This window comes from Panthera tigris, chromosome A2 (assembly GCF_018350195.1).
Source record: "Panthera tigris isolate Pti1 chromosome A2, P.tigris_Pti1_mat1.1, whole genome shotgun sequence".
Taxonomy (NCBI): domain Eukaryota; kingdom Metazoa; phylum Chordata; class Mammalia; order Carnivora; family Felidae; genus Panthera; species Panthera tigris.
The window spans coordinates 84,442,244-84,461,998 of record NC_056661.1 but is presented as its reverse complement, the minus strand read 5'-3'; the positions used below and the strand labels follow the sequence as shown (position 1 = coordinate 84,461,998).

The 19,755-nt window shown below is 34.7% G+C and overlaps 1 protein-coding gene across 1 annotated transcript in view; it reads left to right on the top strand.

Annotated features, from left to right (window-relative positions):
- The first annotated feature begins 3,988 nt into the window (after window positions 1-3,988).
- Window positions 3,989-19,755, top strand: part of SEMA3C (semaphorin 3C) — a 175,401-nt gene continuing 159,634 nt past the window's right edge. The window contains exons 1-2 of the mRNA XM_007076782.2: window positions 3,989-4,294; window positions 6,374-6,514. Coding sequence (XP_007076844.1) covers window positions 6,412-6,514 — 103 coding nt within the window. The 5' untranslated portion in view covers window positions 3,989-4,294; window positions 6,374-6,411. The remainder of the gene's footprint in view (window positions 4,295-6,373; window positions 6,515-19,755) is intronic.

Sequence of the window (19,755 nt, the reverse complement as noted above, 5' to 3'; positions counted from 1 at the left end):
GGAAAGGGTTTTGTACTCCCAGGTGAAGAGAAAGAGAGCATTAGATACAATAGGTCTATAAAAGCAGTTTGCCTTACTTCAAAGAAATATGATTGTGGATGCATGTATATATGTATATTCAACTAATGAGCATTTTCTTTGAAATAATGGTGGATTGCTTTGCAATGGCAGTTGTATCAAATTCATCTTAAAGTCATGTAGTCCCCTCACAGAGATTTTACATGAAATATTAGAATAAAGACAAAACAGAGTTTGCATTTCACCCCTGTGATACAAGTGTGAATGATCACAACACTCTTACAACTTTATCAGGTGCAAGTACTAAAAAAGCAAAGTCACCAGCAGACTCTTTTACTGAAATTCTTTAATATTCTACTTTTACATTTGAAATATTGTAATTTGTAGACATTAGAGATAATGTGTTCTTATTTTGGTTGAGTTGGAAAATATGTCACTTTATTATGTTTGAGATGTTGAAAGATATTTAACAAATGGTGAAGAATTAAACTCTGAATTTTGTTAAGAGTTTGTACATTTACCTGGCTTAAAATTACAAAGGTAAAAAGAAGAAAACAGTGAAAATTCCCTTTCTGGCCAGTTTTCCTCTCCAGAACAAACCACTGTAACTGTTTTGTTTGTTTAATGCCAGTGGCCCTGTAGTTTGAGAAGCCTAGAATGTAGGCTGACCTGAAATCAAGAGTCTGACACTTAACCAACTGAGGAAGAGATCAAGGGTCAGGGATATACATTAGCAATGTGTTAAGAATGAAAGTAGAGGTACACTCATCTTATTGAAAAATAAAGAATGGTTTTAATGAAGGAAATACTAAAGCCTATCAACTGTACAGAGAGTAATTGCACACACAGATTTCTAGACCAGACCTGTTTGACCGGCTTGGTCTCAGAGCAGCTAATGTACCTAAGGAGAAGAAAGGCTGATGTAAACAAAGTAAATAACCATTTGAGGCAGAGACTTTCCAAAGATAAAGCTCAGGAAATTTAAAGTGCTAGTATCTGGAAGTTGAGAAGAGGAAGAAGATAGAGAAGAGAAGGAAGGAGAATAATTCTTGCTCAGGTTCATATTCAAGAACTCAAGGCAGTGAGTCAGTCACGCTTAAGTAACTCTATTCCAATATTTACTATCTGTGTGTGACTTTGGACAAAGCTTCAGTGTTCTCTTTTGGAGATAGTAACGTCATTAAAGAATGCTATTCATATAATACACAAAGTGCTTGGAAAAATGTAGTCTCTAATCTCCTGAGACAAATATTACTTATGACAATAAGAAGACAACTTTCCATCTCTGGAGGATTGAGATTCTTTTGTTAGATAAAGTTGATTCATATAGCTCATCTACATGATGGAGAAAAATCTGAAAACAGTCTACGTTCTGTAAATTTGAAACGAGAATTCACAGCTGCACAACTCATAAACAAAAGATGGGTACATCACTCAAAATCAGTCCAACAGTTAAATGGCTTCTTTCAGGACCATCAAAAATATAAAATATTAAAAATAAGGCCACTACAGCAGAGAAACTTCAGTGTATAAGACACCACACCGTTTCTTTAACATCTTAATGAGACTGATTCTAAATATGTTAACTTGGCTGTTTTTTCCCAAGATACTTTGATGAGGGCAAACTTTGTGGCCTCTAAATTGAATTGTGTCATTACTCCTATGGATCTATTCAGTGTCCTCCTTTCCCAAACTAGCTCACTGAATTAGCTCATATTGTTTCCCATGTCTAGGGAAAGAGTCAAAGACCCAGCCTAGGCAAGTGGCACTGGCCATCAATATTTCTTATATAAAGGTCCTGTTTTATTAAGGTGTTTTAGGTTTCTGAGTAGTTTGGAGAAATGGGGGCAGAGAGAACTCTTATTAGGGGCACCTATTGCCACTCTTAAAATTTCACTGTATGGCCCAAGTTTCAGGCAGGCATGAGCACTAATTAAATGTGCCTTGGCTTAATGCTTATCAATAATTTCATGACTTATTTTGAGGTGAGGCCAATGGTAAATATCTCAGTACTAAGCAAATACTATTAAATGTCTCAGTATTAAACAAAATGCATTCAGTTAAGTACATTGAAAAGAAGTTTATTTACACAAGACAGAATCACAACACAAATTGCATCGTCTGCGACTAAACCTAAGCTATTTGTCATCGTTTCCAAAGCTTTGTAAATATGTGTGAAACATGGAGTTAATTCTTTGGATTTTTGTAAACTGAGATAGGTAGTAAACTTCCTTGTAAAAACAGCATTTGACATGCATGTCTTTATCTTGGTTCCCTGGAACTTAAAGATAAAATGTATAAATATATTCTACCTTACATCGATTTACAAATTAATCAGTGTCTTGTGGCTACACATTTCCAAATTAACAAATATATACTTTGTGTGAAGGTTCACAGCAATCTTCTCTAATGATTTCTTCTTCTCCTTCCTTAATTTATGACTCAGACATCACTGGCAAGATAATAGTGCTCGGTATATGGTGTCTTAATCAGTTTTAGAAGTACTTCAGATAAATGTGCTTGGTGCTTATTCATGTTTGCATCTGCCTTTTAAAACTGTCAGATGTTTGGTGGATGAAATTCATTACTAAAATTTATGTTAAGGAGCTGCTCATATTTTTATTGCACTAATCATCACAAAAACAGCTCAACTGTGTTAAACTTTTAAACACCCCATCCATTGAATCAGTAATTTCCTTCATAAACATAGACATTTGAAGATAATATTTGCCCTGGAATATAATTTTGAACTTCTAAACTTACATTCTTTTGAACTCTTAAAATGGCATTTGATGTCATCCCTTCATAGCTCATCTATACAGAAAGAGTTAGGCATGTTTATGTCGACAGGACATGACAGGTGGTGCTTAGACACAAGGAAGAAACGCCTTAATCACCTGTTCACTTCCTCTTACCTGAGATTTAATTCAACTGTCCCACACCAGCAATGATTTTTCACCCCCAGAAGTATTTTCTGTGATACAATTTTTAAGAATTTAGTGATCTGCTTTATTTCATAAATGAAAATATATATATATAAAGAACAAGTTGGAGAAATCATATTCCATATTTTCTACATACAGTGACATCTGTGGGCTGCTGTAGCCCAAAGTGGTTTTTAAACAACTACCTGCTCATTTTATGGGGGTCAAAGCTCATTTCTACCGCTGTTCAACTATGTAGTCCGTTGTGGTCCGTAGAAATAATTTTCACTTAAACATTAAAGCCAGTTCCAGACTGTAACCAGTTTTCCTGAAAGTAGTGCTGGAAATATACCTTTGAGTTTGTAAACTATTCTCTTGGCATGGTTCAGAACAGCCTTCTTCCACAAAATTGTTAAGGAATTTCTTGTAATTATGTTTTGAGGGAACGTCTATCCAGGAGGGAAGAGTACTGGACAGGAGTCAATGTGGTGAGGTCAACAGAATTACTGCCTTAGGGATATTAAGGAAACGCAATGGGAAACAATACCCATTAAAAGGATAAACTGCGACGAGATAGTTGGTTTATCTCTACCGGTTTTAGAAAATCTTCAGCAGGAAAAGGATAACACCCGTGCCCTTTTAAAAACGCATCTCTTTGCCTTAAAAGGATGCAGTGATCCTTTTCTGGCAAGAAAGCTGCTTTGCACTTTGATATTTATGGCTAAGCAAATCCTGTATGCCTTCCAAGAGCTGCCGGTAACAAACCAAAGCTTTAGAGCGCACCCTGTGAGTTGCTCACTCCGCCGCGGACCGCGAGAGGAGCGGACTCGGGCAGCTGGACCTCTAGCCTGCAGCGACGCATTCCTGCGTCTCCCGGCAGCGGGTCCCGGGCTGGGCCCCGCCCCGCCCTGCCGGCCGCTCGCCCGCCGACCGCCCTCGCGGCTCCCTGCCACCCTCTCGCGGGCGCGCTCTGGGTGGGGCCTCGCGGCGGCGGAGATGCGGCGGGTGTGCTGGGCGGGTGAGGCTAGCCGGCTGGGCGGCGCGCCCGGGCAGCCCGAGCCGCGCGCCGCGTCGCTGTAATCGGACACCCGAGCGCTCGCCCCCGGTGCCCGGCCACTTTCCATTCACTCCGAGGTGCTTGATTGAGCGACGCGGAGTCGAGCTCCCGGTGCCGCGGCACTGCTACGCTGAGGATTCCTTTACAAAGAAACTCAGACGACCGGGAAGAAAGAATTTCACCGCTGGGACGCTCTAGAAATTAAGGTCTTCTGGGAAAAAGACTAGAGAGGCACTCGCGGAGCCACACCGGTAGCAAATTGATGACTTTTCCGTGCTGATCTCTTCCCATCTCGGTAAGCTGGGTTCCTTATTGTCAGCATTACACATTTAGCAAAATACCAAGCCTAACTTTTGGTTCTGCGTATCGACTTTTTACACATCGGTGTGCTTGAGTCTGGACATATTCTGAAGAGCACATGCAGTTTGTCAGGGAAGTGTTTCCCTTGCTGAGAGCCCTGCTTGAGTTTTCTTTAGATATGACACCTGCGGAGAGTTTAAAGTGGAGTATTTCCGTGCCTTCTGATGTAGAACTGCTCGAGAGGACATAAAAGATTCCTTTTCTTACATGTTGTTAGTGTTCCATCAGAAGTGAAAACAACAAACAGCATGTCTAAATGAGTTAAAGGGAAGTTATATGGGGGGAGGGGGGCGGGCACATGTAAGACACTTGGCTTTCAGTCACTTCTCATCGCTAGGTAGACTTGAAATCACATTGCTCTGTATACTTATTTCATTTGACCTGTCATTTCATCTCCACTATTATTCTTCTCACTTTTTAGCACATGTCGCTTTTGGTGAGACATGTCAGATAAGACACTGATAATAGCAATACGTAAAAATGTGTAATTATCTGCCTGCTTAATGAAGTGAGGAAGGTTAGGCATATTTATAGCTTTTTTTTTTTTTTTTTGGTTTAATTATAAAGTCAACAAAACCAGGGAGCAAACCATTAAGGGAAAGTTATCCTATAAAATCAGTTTTCTTGTAAGTTAATTTAGGTATGACAAGGTGAAGAGGTTGTGGAAGCAGGAAGAAACTGTTTCATTTGAAAATTACCAGTACAAACATCTCTAAGGTTTCCTCCCATCTGTGTGGCAAAAGAGGCAGACAGTTTCGTTTCTAAGTCTTATGACATGTGTACCACCTAGGAAATCCACTGTTTAAAATGTTTCAGTTGTTCAACATGGCGTGTTCAGTTTAATTGTTTAATTAATATAATACTTTTTTTCTTCTGTATTAGTGAAGTAGTCTTTTCAATTTTTAGTGGCGTTTCTTTCTTAAATAAAATAGTGTTAAGATTTTAATGTAAATAACCATATAATACTGAAGATTAGCATTGTTGTAACCTGTAAAACATTTCTAGATTAAACTCTGTCATTTTATTGTATAATTATATTAGACTCAAAATGACAGGATTTCTTTCATGGTCCTGAGTTTGTTTTGCATATTGTGGCCACTAGAGCTGCTGTAGATAGATCTCTAGTTACCCATTACTAGATCTTCCTTAGTATTCAGACATTAGTTAATAGCATGTATCAATTTTATAGCTACAATTTCAAAAGGTAATGCTTCTGTCTCTGATTTATCTTTTGGAATTTTGACAGCTTGCTTTCTGGTTGATTTATTTTAAATATGCATTGAGGGATACATGGTTCAGTGGATTGCTCACCACTAAGTCATTGGTTTGAACTTGGCACTAGTCCATGGTTACCTCATCTGCATCATTTAACAGCTGCATGGTCATCTGTATAAATTGGCAGATAACTAATTTGAGTGATTTCAGTGGTCAGGGATTGAGCACACATAGATTTATGTGTAGAAACATCATTTCAGAGATATTACTCCAAAAGAGCTAATGAGGGTGGAAGCAAGTGGGTATACATGATTTTTCATGTGACTTTTTCTTGCTACTACAATATTTATGGTAGAAAGACAAGTTTTCATCTAATACCCACTGGTACCATTCTCAAGTCTTTTCAATGTTATGTGATTATTAGATCAAGTTTAAATATGGAGTTTCCTTTGGGAATCAATACCTTTTTCCTAGCTGCTTTGTTCTGCTTTAAGATTAGCATTATTTCCTGGAAAAAGAAACAGTTTCTCTTTTTGCAAAGACTTCCAGACATAAATGAATTAAATCCAACTTTTCACATCGAAGCAACAAAGTCAGAGCACCTCCTACTGTTTGCATGACTGTAAAAGTTCAGATATATCTTTTATGAATAAGGTGCTCTGTCTAGATCACTAGTTATATGTGTGTGTGTGTGTGTGCACGCGCGCACACACACACACACACACAAACACACACATGTACGTGTATGCTCCTAAAATGTGAAATGAAATATAACAAACTTGTTACCTCTCTTTTAAAGGTATTTTCTCTTGGATATTAATTTGCAAATCTGAAGAAATGGCAGTCCAGGCAATTTTCGTGTTGGTTGGAGTATTTGTTTGTTCTATCAGTGTAAAAGGATCGTCTCAGCCCCAAGCAAGAGTTTATTTAACATTTGATGGTAAGATAAATACTCTGGAAAAATGTTATTTGAAGTCTTTTTAAAAATTTCACATCCAGATTCAAACATTAATAATAAAACACAGTAAAATATTATTGAATGTTGATTAATTTTAAAAATATTTACTGGACTGCTTTTTGGAGGACATGGCTATTTTAAATTATGTGTTCATAGGCAAAAGCTCTCTACTACATGTGTTTATGAAAATGCTTGAAGTATATTCTACCCTTTTTGAAGTTTCTTCTTAATAGTCACCTGGTGTTTGAGAAACACCCTCAATGTGCTAATGCTCATCAGCAGAGAAGTCTATGCAAGTTTAATTACTTAAAATTTTTCTTCATAAGTTTTGGTCTTGGCCTCCAAACTTGTTTCTCCATATGTTGTTCTAATGGTGTTTTTTTTTTCCATTTCCAAAAGGCATTCCTGAGGTTGGCAAAATCTCCTAATTAATTGAAAAGGATCTAAAAGAATAGTTGGAAATATGTTTTTGACTGCTGTTGTGTACAAATGTTTTCTTCAGAAGTTTGGGAAAATTGGCGTGATTTCAAATTTGCACAAATGTAAAAGGTGTAAGATCCTCTGAGGAAATGGTTTGCCAAATGTATCCATGAGCTTTGATGTATATAGTTCAAACAACTTACAGATGGATGATTTTGGTCAGTCACATAACCCATACTAGTTGGACGTATGGGATAAGAAATAGATCAGGAAGATCATCTCGCCAATAAGGGTTATTTATATTTTTATTACTTCTTTCAACTTAAGTTCTTCATAAACATTGGTGTCATTGAGCATATTTTATTTTACTTGAGAAACAGTAAACTCTCAGAACTTTCTATAGCAGTGTCTTTGAAACACTCTATTATCTTGAATTTCAAACAGCAGTATGACTGACACTTATCAGTCACATGGATATCTTATTTTTTTTCTTTCCTTCTTAAGTCACTAAGGGCTTTCCCCAAGGTTATGATAAGCACTGAAAGAGCTTTATTTAGAACTTAGAGTGTGTGACCTTCTAATTGCTTCTTTAGCTTCTAAGCCAGTCATTCCACTAAAAACCCATGGCTGTCCAGTTAAGTTATGAAGAAAGGGAAAACAGACCCTTTGAAGTGTCTTTTTTTTTTTTTTTGATTACTGTAACATCTTGTAGTCTACTTATACCTTTTCTTCCAAGTTGAGAACTATGAAATATCTAATCAAATGAAAAATAAAGGCATTAGGGTGTATTGCAATTTCTCTTTTCTATATGTCTCCCAATATGTAGAAAGATGGAGTGGTCCCACAGGTTAGTTATCTGAACCTGTTCTCTCTAATACATCAAATCTGACCAAACTTTTTTTTTAACCCAAACTTAACCCAAAATTTGTAAACTGTAAAAGCACGTGTATCACCAGAGATAATCCATCAAGTTCATATTTGAAAGACTTTACAGTTTATCTTTTACAGAAGAAATTAATTAGTATAATCTTTTAAAACCAAACTAATACTAAGTAGGACAGTAACTACTGTATATAAAGTGACTAGAAGTTGTGATGGGATTTTTAAAATACTCCATGTCTAATATTTTAAATGCTCTCAAAGTCAAAACAGATTCTTGCAGAATGAGACTTACCTTAATTTATAGCATATGTAGAGTACAGCATGATGCGATAAGCTTTTGATCTGAGATTTCTACCAATTCCTGATATTTTGTTTTTCTGAAGAGTCATGCTAGGAAATAACCAGAGATACAGAGTATCACTTTATTTGTATTAAAGATATATATCAACAGGGAGAACAAATAATGAAACTCCATAATTTCTAAATTAATACAAAAAACTCCTGAAGTGAACTATATTTTAGACATATTATCATAGGAAAAATACCTCGGACAAAAAAAAGTGTTAAAAGGTATAAATTGTAATCAGCTCATCATCCTCTTCTTAATAGATTAGACAGTGCACCTGTTTCAGTGTACCTTTTCCAAATTTCTTATTATTTAAAGTTTCTCATTTTATTACAACTTTTCTGTATATCACAATAAGTTACTAAATTTCTTCCAAAGTGGTTTACTCTTTACATCAAAATATAGAACTTTGTAAGGGTGACACATATATGAACATATATTAATTAAAATACATATAGTGTATACTTTTATTTATTTCAAAATTTCTATCACTATTTTTCAGCCAAATATTATGAGTTGGAAAATGATTCTGAGGAAATTCAAATAACATCAAATTATATCATCTGTGTCTTTATATTCTCAGAATTTCCTTGCCTCCTGACTCTTTTGTCTTGAATTATTTTCCTTCACCATTACTTGGTCTTCTGCCAGTCTCTTTCTGGATGGAACTTTAGAAGAATCCTCTCAGTCTTGCCTTACAGTCCAATTAACAAAGTCAATTTTAAAATGTGTGAAATGAGATCTCTTCTTACATCCAAGTTTTATCCCTTCTTGTAGTAGAATGATGCAGAGATAACATTTGGGAGACATTGATTTACACATTTGCCTTCCCTATTGATCTAGTGTAAGGTCAACCAGATGGTCATCTGTCCTGTGGGAGAATGTATTTCAGATGTTATTAATTAGTTACATTTGTACAAACTAAATCTTGCATGTTAAAAAAAACTATGGTTCCTATTAGATATTACACGTTATAATTGTTATCATTCTAATTTTATTCCAAATAGCTTTTCAAATAAATATAAAGTTCATGAAATACCTTTTGATTAAGTTGAATTTTTGTTTAAAAAAATCTGGTGGTTTAACAGATTCACATTTCATAGCATTATTGTCATTGTAATTTTTTTCTCAGAAAATCTTTGGAATCTATAAGGGTCATAAGATAAGTCAAGGCTACATATATTCAATAGACAAATTTGTTTTGCTTGTTAATATAAAAGGGAAAGCATTGTTGAAATGGTTCTGCCTTTATCCAGTAGAGACTTTAGCCTGTAGTATTTTACATAGCCAGGAATTGATACTATAGTTTGACAAAAAGCATCAGTTACATGTCATTTTACAAAAAGGTTCTAAGGTTGAGAAAAATGGACATATTGTTTATATTTGAATTGATATAAAACATGATTACTGAGTTAAATATGTTAACATTGTTTCTGTTTAAAAATGAGGTAGATTCAAAATAAGATTATTTTTCACCTAGTAATTAGGCTGTGAATCTAAAATGTTAAATTTGTTGACATAAAGTCATCTATAATATTACCTTATTATCCTCACTGTGCCTGTAGGATCTGTAGTACTGTCTTTTTCTTCATTTCTGATATTATTAATTTACATCTACTTCCTTTATGTTCTGACTGCTGTAGAAATCATTTTTTTCTTTTTATTGATCTCTTTAGATAATCAGCTTTTGGATTTGTTGTGTTTTTTTTCTTATTGTTTTTCTGTTTAATATTTCCTTGGTTTATGCTCTAAAATGAAATTATCTTATTCTTGTCTTGTGTTTAATTTACTCTTCTTTTTGGAAATTCTTAACATGGAAACTTAGATCACTGATTTGAGAACTTTTTCCTAATGTAACTAGTTGTGCTATAAATTTCCCTTGAAACACTGTTTAGCAGTGCTCCACATATTTTGATAAAATTTGTTTTGTAGTCAGTTCAAAATGTCTTCTAATTGCTCCTCTTACTTTTTCTTTACTCACAAATTACTCAGAAATATGTTGTATAATTTGAAGATATTTGTGTATGTCTTATGTATCTTTCTGTTGTAGATCTTTGATTCAGTTTCTTGTTGTCAAAGAACATACATAATATGCTTCTGATTTTCTAAAAAACTATTAAAAATCATTTTATGACACTGAATGTAGCCTACATAGAAAAGAATCTGTATTCTGCTTTTATTGCATGAATGTTTTATTAATGCCAGTTAGATTCAGTCAGTTGATGGTTTGTTATGTTTTCTATATCCCTACTGATTTTCTGTCTACTTATTCTTTGAATTACTTACAGAAGAAGTTGAACTTTCCAACTATAATTATGGATTTGTCTATTTCTCTTTTCAGGTCTATCAGTTTTTACTTCATGTTTTTGAATTTCTGTTTTTAATACTGACCTATTTAAGAGTGTTATGCCTTCTGATGAACTGACCTCTTTTCCATTACAAAATATCACCAATTATTTTTGGTAATAATTGTTCTGAAATTAATTTTGTACATAAAACTTCTGTCTTTTTTGTGTAAGGAAAAATACCAACAAAATTTTAGTTACAATTAAGTAGGGAAAATGTTTGTCATGATTCCAGTGACCTCTGGGAAGTTTTTGTTAAAATATTAGGAAACATGTCTAAACATATATTTTTTGATGTATGTAAAAGTATGGACATTTGATTGGCAGTGCAGTATAGTGAGAACAGCATTTATGTGGAAAAAATAACAGAGTTTTCAAGCTTTGGTTCCTCAGTAATTAATTCTGAAACTTTGTCAGGACCTCAGTTCTCCCAACCAGTTAAAAAATTTGGGGGCTAACTAAACTCTAAGACTCTTTATTGCCCTAAATTTTTATGATGTTTAAGCTTAGTTTTTGTTTTTGTTTTTTTTTATAATATCATCTTCTTTAAGGAAGGCTTGTATAGTAATTCCTCTCATTGCTTTCAAGAACATTTTGTATGAAGGACTTGGGCAAGGGACAGAACAAAACTAAACAATTTATAAAAGTTCACAGATTTTGAAGTCCTACAGAGCTGATTTTAAGTCATAGTTGCTTGCTACTTTCTGAGGAATGCTACATTGGGGTAGTTACTTAATCTCCCTAATCCAGAATTTTATCATCTGTAAAATGGGAATGACACACACTTCATAGAACTGTTTTGAAAATGAAATGAATTAAATTTGTAAAATGTATTGTGTGGTTATAGTGTGCATCTTGTTAAAATACACAAAGAATTACTCTAATTGAGTTAACATTTATAAATTCCTTTAGGGTACAAATATGGTCTTCTTTTGTACTATAATTAGTCCCCCCCAATTAGCATAGAGACTGCCATTTGTTATTGTTCAATAAATGTTGAATTAACATAAATTTTGATACTTCTTAACCACTGTACCTCCCCAACCAGTAGAGCCTTGGTACACTATAAACACGCTTCAGTGAATCTTAGTTAATTTAAAAATAATGATAGAGACTAGGTAGAGCACAAAATTTCTTCATCATAGCATTAAGGTAAAAGCATCATGGGAGAAAAATTTTGGTTAATTTGTGGATGAATAACTTTAGACTCATATCCTGGTACACTGCTGATGGTCAAATATTTTCCATCTAGTTACAACCTTTTCCTACATTATACATTATACAGAGATTCAATGTTGTCTGGGAATTCAACGTTTATATTTACCCTTCCCAGTTAATTCTCAAATCTCCTAATTATTGTATTTTCTTCCCTAATAGACCTTCTTCTCTATAGATGTTAGATATTTTCTTCCAGAAAGTTGTTGAGTGTGTGTGTTCAAATTTTATTTATTTTTGAGAGAGAGCACAAGTAGCAGAGAGGCCTAGAGAGAATCCCCAGCAGACTCCACACTATCAGTGAAGAGCCGAGAAGGAGCTTGAACTCACCAACCATGAGATCATGACCTGAGCTGAAATCAAGAGTCAAACGCTTAACTGACTGAGCCACCCAAGCACCTCTGAGTTTTTTTGTGTGTGTTTTGATTGGAAGCATAGTGTTTTATATTAAAAGGAAGAGATCTCATATATACACAGCCTTCCAAAGGGCCTTGATTGGTGGCCTGTCAGGGATGTTGCCTTAAATCTTAATACTGTTGGCATATATATAAGTTAGTATGTCTAGCATGTCTAGATATGTCTAGACTTTTAAAGTAATGCACAAATGCATTATTTTAAGATTCGGTTTTTTTGGAAGTCCAATTTTTCATGATAAGCTTGAACTTAATAAGAACTCCATCTACTTAGTTTACTTCTTATGATTACCATGGCATAGTGGATGGCTTGAAATTGCATTTAACTATTTGCCACTCTTGGGACATTTAAGAGTACCATAAAGGGGCGCCTGGGTGGCTCAGTCGGTTAACCGTCCGACTTCAGCTCAGGTCACGATCTCACGGTCCGTGAGTTCGAGCCCCGCGTTGGGCTCTGGGCTGATGGTTCAGAGCCTGGAGCCTGCCTCCCATTCTGTGTCTCCCTCTCTCTCTGCCCTGCCCCCTTTTATGCTCTGTCTCTCTCTGTCTCAAAAATAAGTAAACGTTAAAAATAAATAAATAAATAAATAAATAAATAAATAAGCTTTAAAAAAAAAAAAGAGTACCATAAAGCCTCAGGAAGGCAGGGAGTCATGATAATTAAATCAGGATAATTTCTGATCCACTTCTGTACCTTGATATGAAATATATCTGTATAAATAGACCCATAAAATAAAATACAAATGTAAATATATCCATATAAATACCAAGTATAGGTTATATACATGCTCCTAAAGTAATGGCTGTTAAATATTATATTTTATTTTTTACCCTTTTTCTTTTCATGAATAAATTGAAAATTATTCAGGAATATTTGCTCTTTGGAATACTTTCTATGTGAAGAAATTAACAGAACCTGAATTCACTATTTTATTATTTAATTTTTTCAAGGTTATTTATTTATCTTAAGAGAGAGAGAGCCGGGGAGGGGCAGAGAGAAAGAAAGAGAAAGAGAATCCCAAGCAGGCTCTGCACTGTCAGTTTGGAATCAGATTTGGGGCTGGAACTCACAAACCACAAGATCATGACGACCTGAGCTGAAGTCAAGAGTCAGACACTTAACCGACTGAGCCACCCAGGCACCGCAAAATTCACTACTTCAGTTGAGAATTATTTACTCAATTCGTTTATCTTGTATTATCTAATGAGTATTTATATTATTAAGTTACTGAAATAGCAAAATTTCTTGTTTGTTTATAAGATTGGGTATCAACTGCAATTCAGGAGTTACCCAAAATTACACAGTCCCACCTCTGTTGCCATAAAGGCAATAATTCAGTCATGTGCATGTTTTGTCTCTCTACTACAAATGTCTAAGATATCAGACATTTTTAAGTAATCCTGATGAATATTAGATTATGATTTTTATTTGCATGCTTTTAGATCTAGAAACATAATATCCAGAAATAAAGAAGTAGTATATCTCCACATCACTCATCACTTTGCTCTTAAATAAAGAAGCCTGGGACACACACACACACACACACACACACACTCAAAACACAATATAAAATAAAGAAGTAGGATGCACTCAATATTCCACAGGCTTCAAAAAACCTGAATATCATTTTATTGAATAGACAGCAGTCTGGCTTTACTTCAGGTTTTCTCTTGGCTTGAAACTCTTATGAGTTATCAAGATGCCCATGGAAATATTTAAGGCAGTGAAAACTCAAAAATAAATTGACTGATAAATACATGGCAAAAAAGTCGATTATTTGTGACTGCTATTAATTCTTTGCTGGTGTTCACTAGAACAGTAAAGATCCCCTACTACTAAACTGCTTTCCACCCCATTGAAACCTATGACTCATGGCTTTAAACTCAAAAGGAAAATGATAATTAAAAAATTAAAGATTCTACCATTTGGATACATTTTTCTTTAGCTAATATTGGCCAGTTTTTCAGCTCAAGGTTGACTTTTACATTTACATGTGCACAACAGTGTTTTAAAAACATAAAAATGTCAGTCTGAGTTATATTGGGAAACAAGTATATTAAGTGTAGGGACTTAGCTTGCATAGGATTATAAGTTCTTTCAGTTATTTACTTTGATGCTTTTTTGCCTTCTTTCAGTGCTGAAATTTTCATTAATATAATTGTCAAAGTCTCCAGGTCATCGATAGTATATAAATGAAAGATGACGAAATTTTACAAAACACCTTTTATCTTTTAATACCTGCCTCATTTGACAAGAAGCATAATAATTAAACAACAAATAAAAGGACCCCTGGGAACTAGTGAGCTAAATGAATTGTTGTTGGACAATAAACTCAAAATAATAAATAGTGTCTTTATGAACTCTGGTAGCATTAACATTACAAGGCACATTTGTTGAAAACAGTTTGTCTATGGTTGCCCAAGAGATAAAAATAAAGCCAATTGTTCTTGATTTTTCCATTAATCTTGGAGAACGCTCCTTCTGATTGTATTGAATCTTCTGAAATATTTAGTTCTTGGGAAAACTTGTGTTAATACAGCTTAATTCCCCTTCTGACGGTTTCAGTTAAATGCCAATTAAACATCTTTAATAACATAAACTATTTATGTTTTAATAAACTCAGACTCAACAAGGAATGCTCTGTGAATAAAACTCTGCATTTTTCCCCTGTGAGAGTGTCTTTAAAATCAGGAAGGGATTGATAAATACAATTATGAGCGGGACATTACCTAAATCATAAAGAGTCTTAAGTAGAGCAGCACTAAATTTATGATACAAGAGCAAGTTAAAACTGTTATAAACACATTGAGAACAGAAGATGAGAAGAAATTGCTGAGAAATTTCATGTCTGTTTTTCCCTGTAATATATATTGATTCAGGACTCTTAGTGGTCAAAATAAAATGAAATATCTTTTACAGCCTTGAATTGGGGAAGATTTAAGTAGTGCAAAGAATGTCCCTTGAGAAGTATTAGGATAGAAATATGTTACAATGATGTCTTCTTTTAAAGATTCTTAGAAAAAAGTTGGAAACTCCTATTTTCCTGGCATAAAAAAGTAATTCTAATAAGCTTAAATCTGTTGCCAAAAGACGATGCTGTGATATTAAGCCATTTAAAAACGTACAAGGGTCCTGAAATTGAGAACAAAGCTGAGATGCTCCAATGACCTGAAATTAAGAGTGTTTTGTGCTATGTTTATTCAGTCATCTGATCAAAACAATTCCATGAGAAAATGTGTCGTAGTCCATGATTATCCATAGATATGTGGAAACAATTATGACTGAACTCTTGAGCTATCAAGAGATGCTAGGTGGTTTAACTAATTAATGTTATTGAAATATAATTGATATACAATGTTATATTAATTTCAGGTGTGTGACATAATGATTCAGTAATTCTATACATTACTCAGTGCTCACCATGGTAAATGTAGTGAACGGTTGTTACCGTAAAACATTATTACACTGTTATTTATGATATTATTCCCTATGCTGTACTTTTCATCTCTGTAACTTGTTTATTTTATAACCGGAAGTTTGCACCTCTTAATCTCTTTCACCTGTTTTGCCCATCCCCCCCCACCCTCCTCTCTGGAGGAGAGTTCTCTGTATTTATGAGTCTGTCTCTGTTTTTTTGTTTGTTGGTTCATTTGTTTTGCTTTATACATTCTGTGTATAAGTGAAGTAATACGGAATTTGTCTTTTTCTGTCTGACTTATTTCACTTAGCATAATGCCCTCTATTTATGTTGTTGCAAATGGTAAGATTTCATTCCTTTTTATGGCTAAGTAATATTCCAGTCTGTGTGTGTGTGTGTGTGTGTGTGTGTGTGTGTGTGTCTATACCGCATCTTCTTTATCCATTCATTTATTGATGGGGCGCTTAGGTAGTTTCCATATTTTGGCTATTGTGCATAATGTTGCAATAAACATAGGGGTACCTGTATCTTTTCGAATTAGTGTTTTTGTTTTCTTTGGGTAAATACCCAGAAATGGAATTACTGGGTCATATGGTATTTTTATTTTTAATTTTTTGAGGAATCCTTCTACTGTTTTCCCTAACAGCTGCACCAATTTACATTCCTCTCAGCAGTGCACAACACTTCTATCTTGTCTTTTTAAAATGCTAGCCATTCCGGTTGTTATGAGGTAATAGTTCATTGTAACTTTGGTTGGTATTTCCCTGATGATTAGTAATGTCGAGCATATTTTCATGTGTTTGTTGGCCATCTGTATGTCTTTGGAGAAATGTCTATCTAGATCCCCTCTGCTCACTTTTTATTGGATTATTTATTTGGTGTTGAGTTGTGTAAGTTCTTTATATATTTTGGATATTAATCTCTAATTGGACATGTCATTTGCAAATATATTCTCCTGTCTGGTAGATTGCTTTTTCATTTTGTTGAACGTTTCCTTTGTTGTGCAAAATCTTTTGAGTTTGATTTGATCCTATTTATTTTTTCTTTTGTTTCCCTTGGTTGTGGAGAAAGATCCAGAAAAATATTGCTAAGACTGATTACTGCCCATATTTTCTTCTAGGAGTTTTATGGTTTCAGGTCTCACATTTAGGTCCCTAATCCATTTTGAATTTATTTTTGTTTATGGTATAAGATAGTGGTCCAGTGTCATTCTTTTGCATGTGTCACCTAGTTTTCCTAACACCATATATTGAAGAGATTGTCTTTTCCCCATTGTATTCTTGTTTTCTTTCTGACCATATAAGTATGGGTTTATTTCTGCATTGTCTATCTTGTCCCATTGATCTTTGTATCTGTTGTTTGCCAGTACCATACTATTTTGATTAGTATGGCTTTGTAGTATATCTTGAAATCTGGGATTGTGATAATTCCAGTTTCCTCCTTCTTTTTCAGAATTGCTCTGGTTATCCGGGGTCTTTTGTGGTTCCATACAAATTTTAGGATTTGTTGCTGTAGTTCTGTGAAAAATACTATTGGTATCTTGATAAAGAAAAAATACTGTTAGTATTTTGATAGGGATTACATTGAATCTATAGATTGCTTATTTTAGATAACCTGGTTTATACTCATTCACATGTTGATTAAATATTTTGATGTGTTACTCAAATATGTAGATTGAAAGTATATGTTACATACCTTTCTTTGTAATTTGATTTAGAAGAACACTTAGAAATAAAGATATGCATTTTTCCATAATATCCATAATATCCATAATATCCTGGATATTCCATAATATCCATAATATCATGGATATTATCTTATGTTTTTACAAAATAATTTTGGTTATGTATTTGCATTTATATAATAATCACTAACATTAATATTGCCTTTGTGCCAGGCATTATTTTTAATTTTCTTAACAACACTGTGAGTTAGGTGCTATTTTTATCCTCATAAAATGGAGATTCTGCAAGAGTAACTTGCCTGAGGTCACAGGGATGGAAAAGGACACAGTTAAAACACAAGCAGTCAGACGCCAGAGCCAGAGCCATTTTGGTAGATGTTGCTAGAATTAGTTTTAAGATTCACAAAATCACAATTAAAAGAAAAGAACATTTTTCTCAGGCATTCTGTAAACTCACTTTATCATGTTAAAGGTGTCACAGTAGACTTCTGCTTTTCTTTTAGAACATCCATCCTTCCTGAAAATAAAGGAGATAAAATTCATTCTCTACACTGCCCCTAATCGCCCCTTTAATTTCAGATTCACCCAGGTGAGGATAAGGGAATTACAACTGTGGAACATGCTTATTTCGTTGCTGTGGGTAAGGTCTTCTTTTGTGGCTGTGGAAACAAGTTTGAGCTCAGACAAAGGATGACTGTAGAAAAATTTATTATTCATTCCCTTCACCTCACTGTGCAAATTAATCAGAGTAGTCTCCATAAGTTCAACATAGCCTACACTTTCTCTTAAAGAAAAGAAAATGATTGGTTCTTTGTTACAGATACCACTGTAGCATCAACTAACTATAACACCAAGATATGCTCAATTTTTCCATTTCCTAAATATCTTTTATATAACAAGGTATGAAAAACTATCATTTTGGTTTTAGTTCCATTACTGTCAAAAGTAAAAGTATCGAGAAAGAGCTCAAATGTAAGCTTTGGGCAAATTCCAGCACTTCTTTGCCTTCTGCATTTTCATTTCTTTGTTCCTGAGGACCACTGTTGTTAATGAAAACAAATTTAAAAGCACGGAACAGAAAAGTTTGACGTTTTCTAATGCAGAAGTGTGAGTTGGCAAGAAGGGCACATAAAAGGGAGAGCTCAGTGCTGAGCCATGTGCTATTTTAGGGTAGCGCCAGCCCTGGAACAATGTGCTGAGCTGTAAAAGATGGCAAGTTCATTCTACATTTTCAAGGTGCATGCTTTTCAAAAACCATCTTTTCAGCCTTCCCTCCTTATTCAGTGGGAATTAACTGCCTTTGAGAACTCAACAGTGGTAGGTTACTGTTGCAGACTGCTTTTAACTTTTTGGAGATTTTCCACTTGTTATGTCTTTTATTACAGAATGCCTATGAAGTAGTTAGGCATGAAGGCCCAGACAGGCTGTTTTGGCTAACAGACACAGCTTGATGGTGGCAGAGACAATACTAGAGAAAATGGTATATGGAGAGAAAAATTAACTATAGCTGTCCTTGTAGCAATAATTTATGGATTATTATGTCAAACTTTAACACTATATTAGAAATGTTTCTCAATTCTCTTTGGAAAGGTTGAGGCAATAAATATCAAAAATTCGTATTTTATTTGTCTCTAATTATATAAATGAATGAACAGGCTTTGTCTTGCCTTTCCCAAGTTGCAACGCCCATAATCAAGAGTTTTGTTGTGCTATATACATCAGGATACCATTTTCCTCTTTGTCAATCCTTAGAATATTCTATTCTGCTTATTTATATATTGCCTTAGGAGGAAAACAGTCTTTAAAATAATTTTTTTAATGTTTATTTACTTTTTAAGGAAATAGAGACAGAGCATGAGCAAGGGAGGGACAGAGAGAAAGGGAGACACAGCTTGAAGCAGGCTCCAGGCTTTGAGCTGTCAGCACAGAGCCCAACGTGGGGCTCGAACTCACCAACCAGGAGATCATGACCTGAACTGAAGTCGGACACCCAACCGACTGAGCCACCCAGGCGCCCCAATCATTAAAATAACCTTATGTACTCGTTTGAAGTGATATCAGTGAACATGCCTAATATTCCTGCCTTTCTCAATATTAATACCTGCTAGCATTTAAGATACTTCATTAAAAAGTATGAAATATTTTACCTAATTAATTCTTAAATTACTTCCTCACTGAAACTATTTTCTTATAAATAATGAGCAGATACCAGACTTTGAATATAAGATTGGTCATATTTTTTAAATTTCTTTTAGTGTTTATTTTTGAGAGAGAGAGAGAGCAAGTGAGCGTGAGTGGGGGGGGGGGGTGGGCAGAGAGAGAGGGAGGCACAGAATCTGAAGCAGGCTCCAGGCTCTGAGCTGTTTGCACAGAGCCTGATGTGGGGCTTGAACCCACAAACTGTGAGATCATGACCTGAGCTGAAGTCAGACACTGACTAAGCCACCCAGGCACCCCCAACTAAGATTGCTCACCTTTAATCTTATATGTAATGTAATG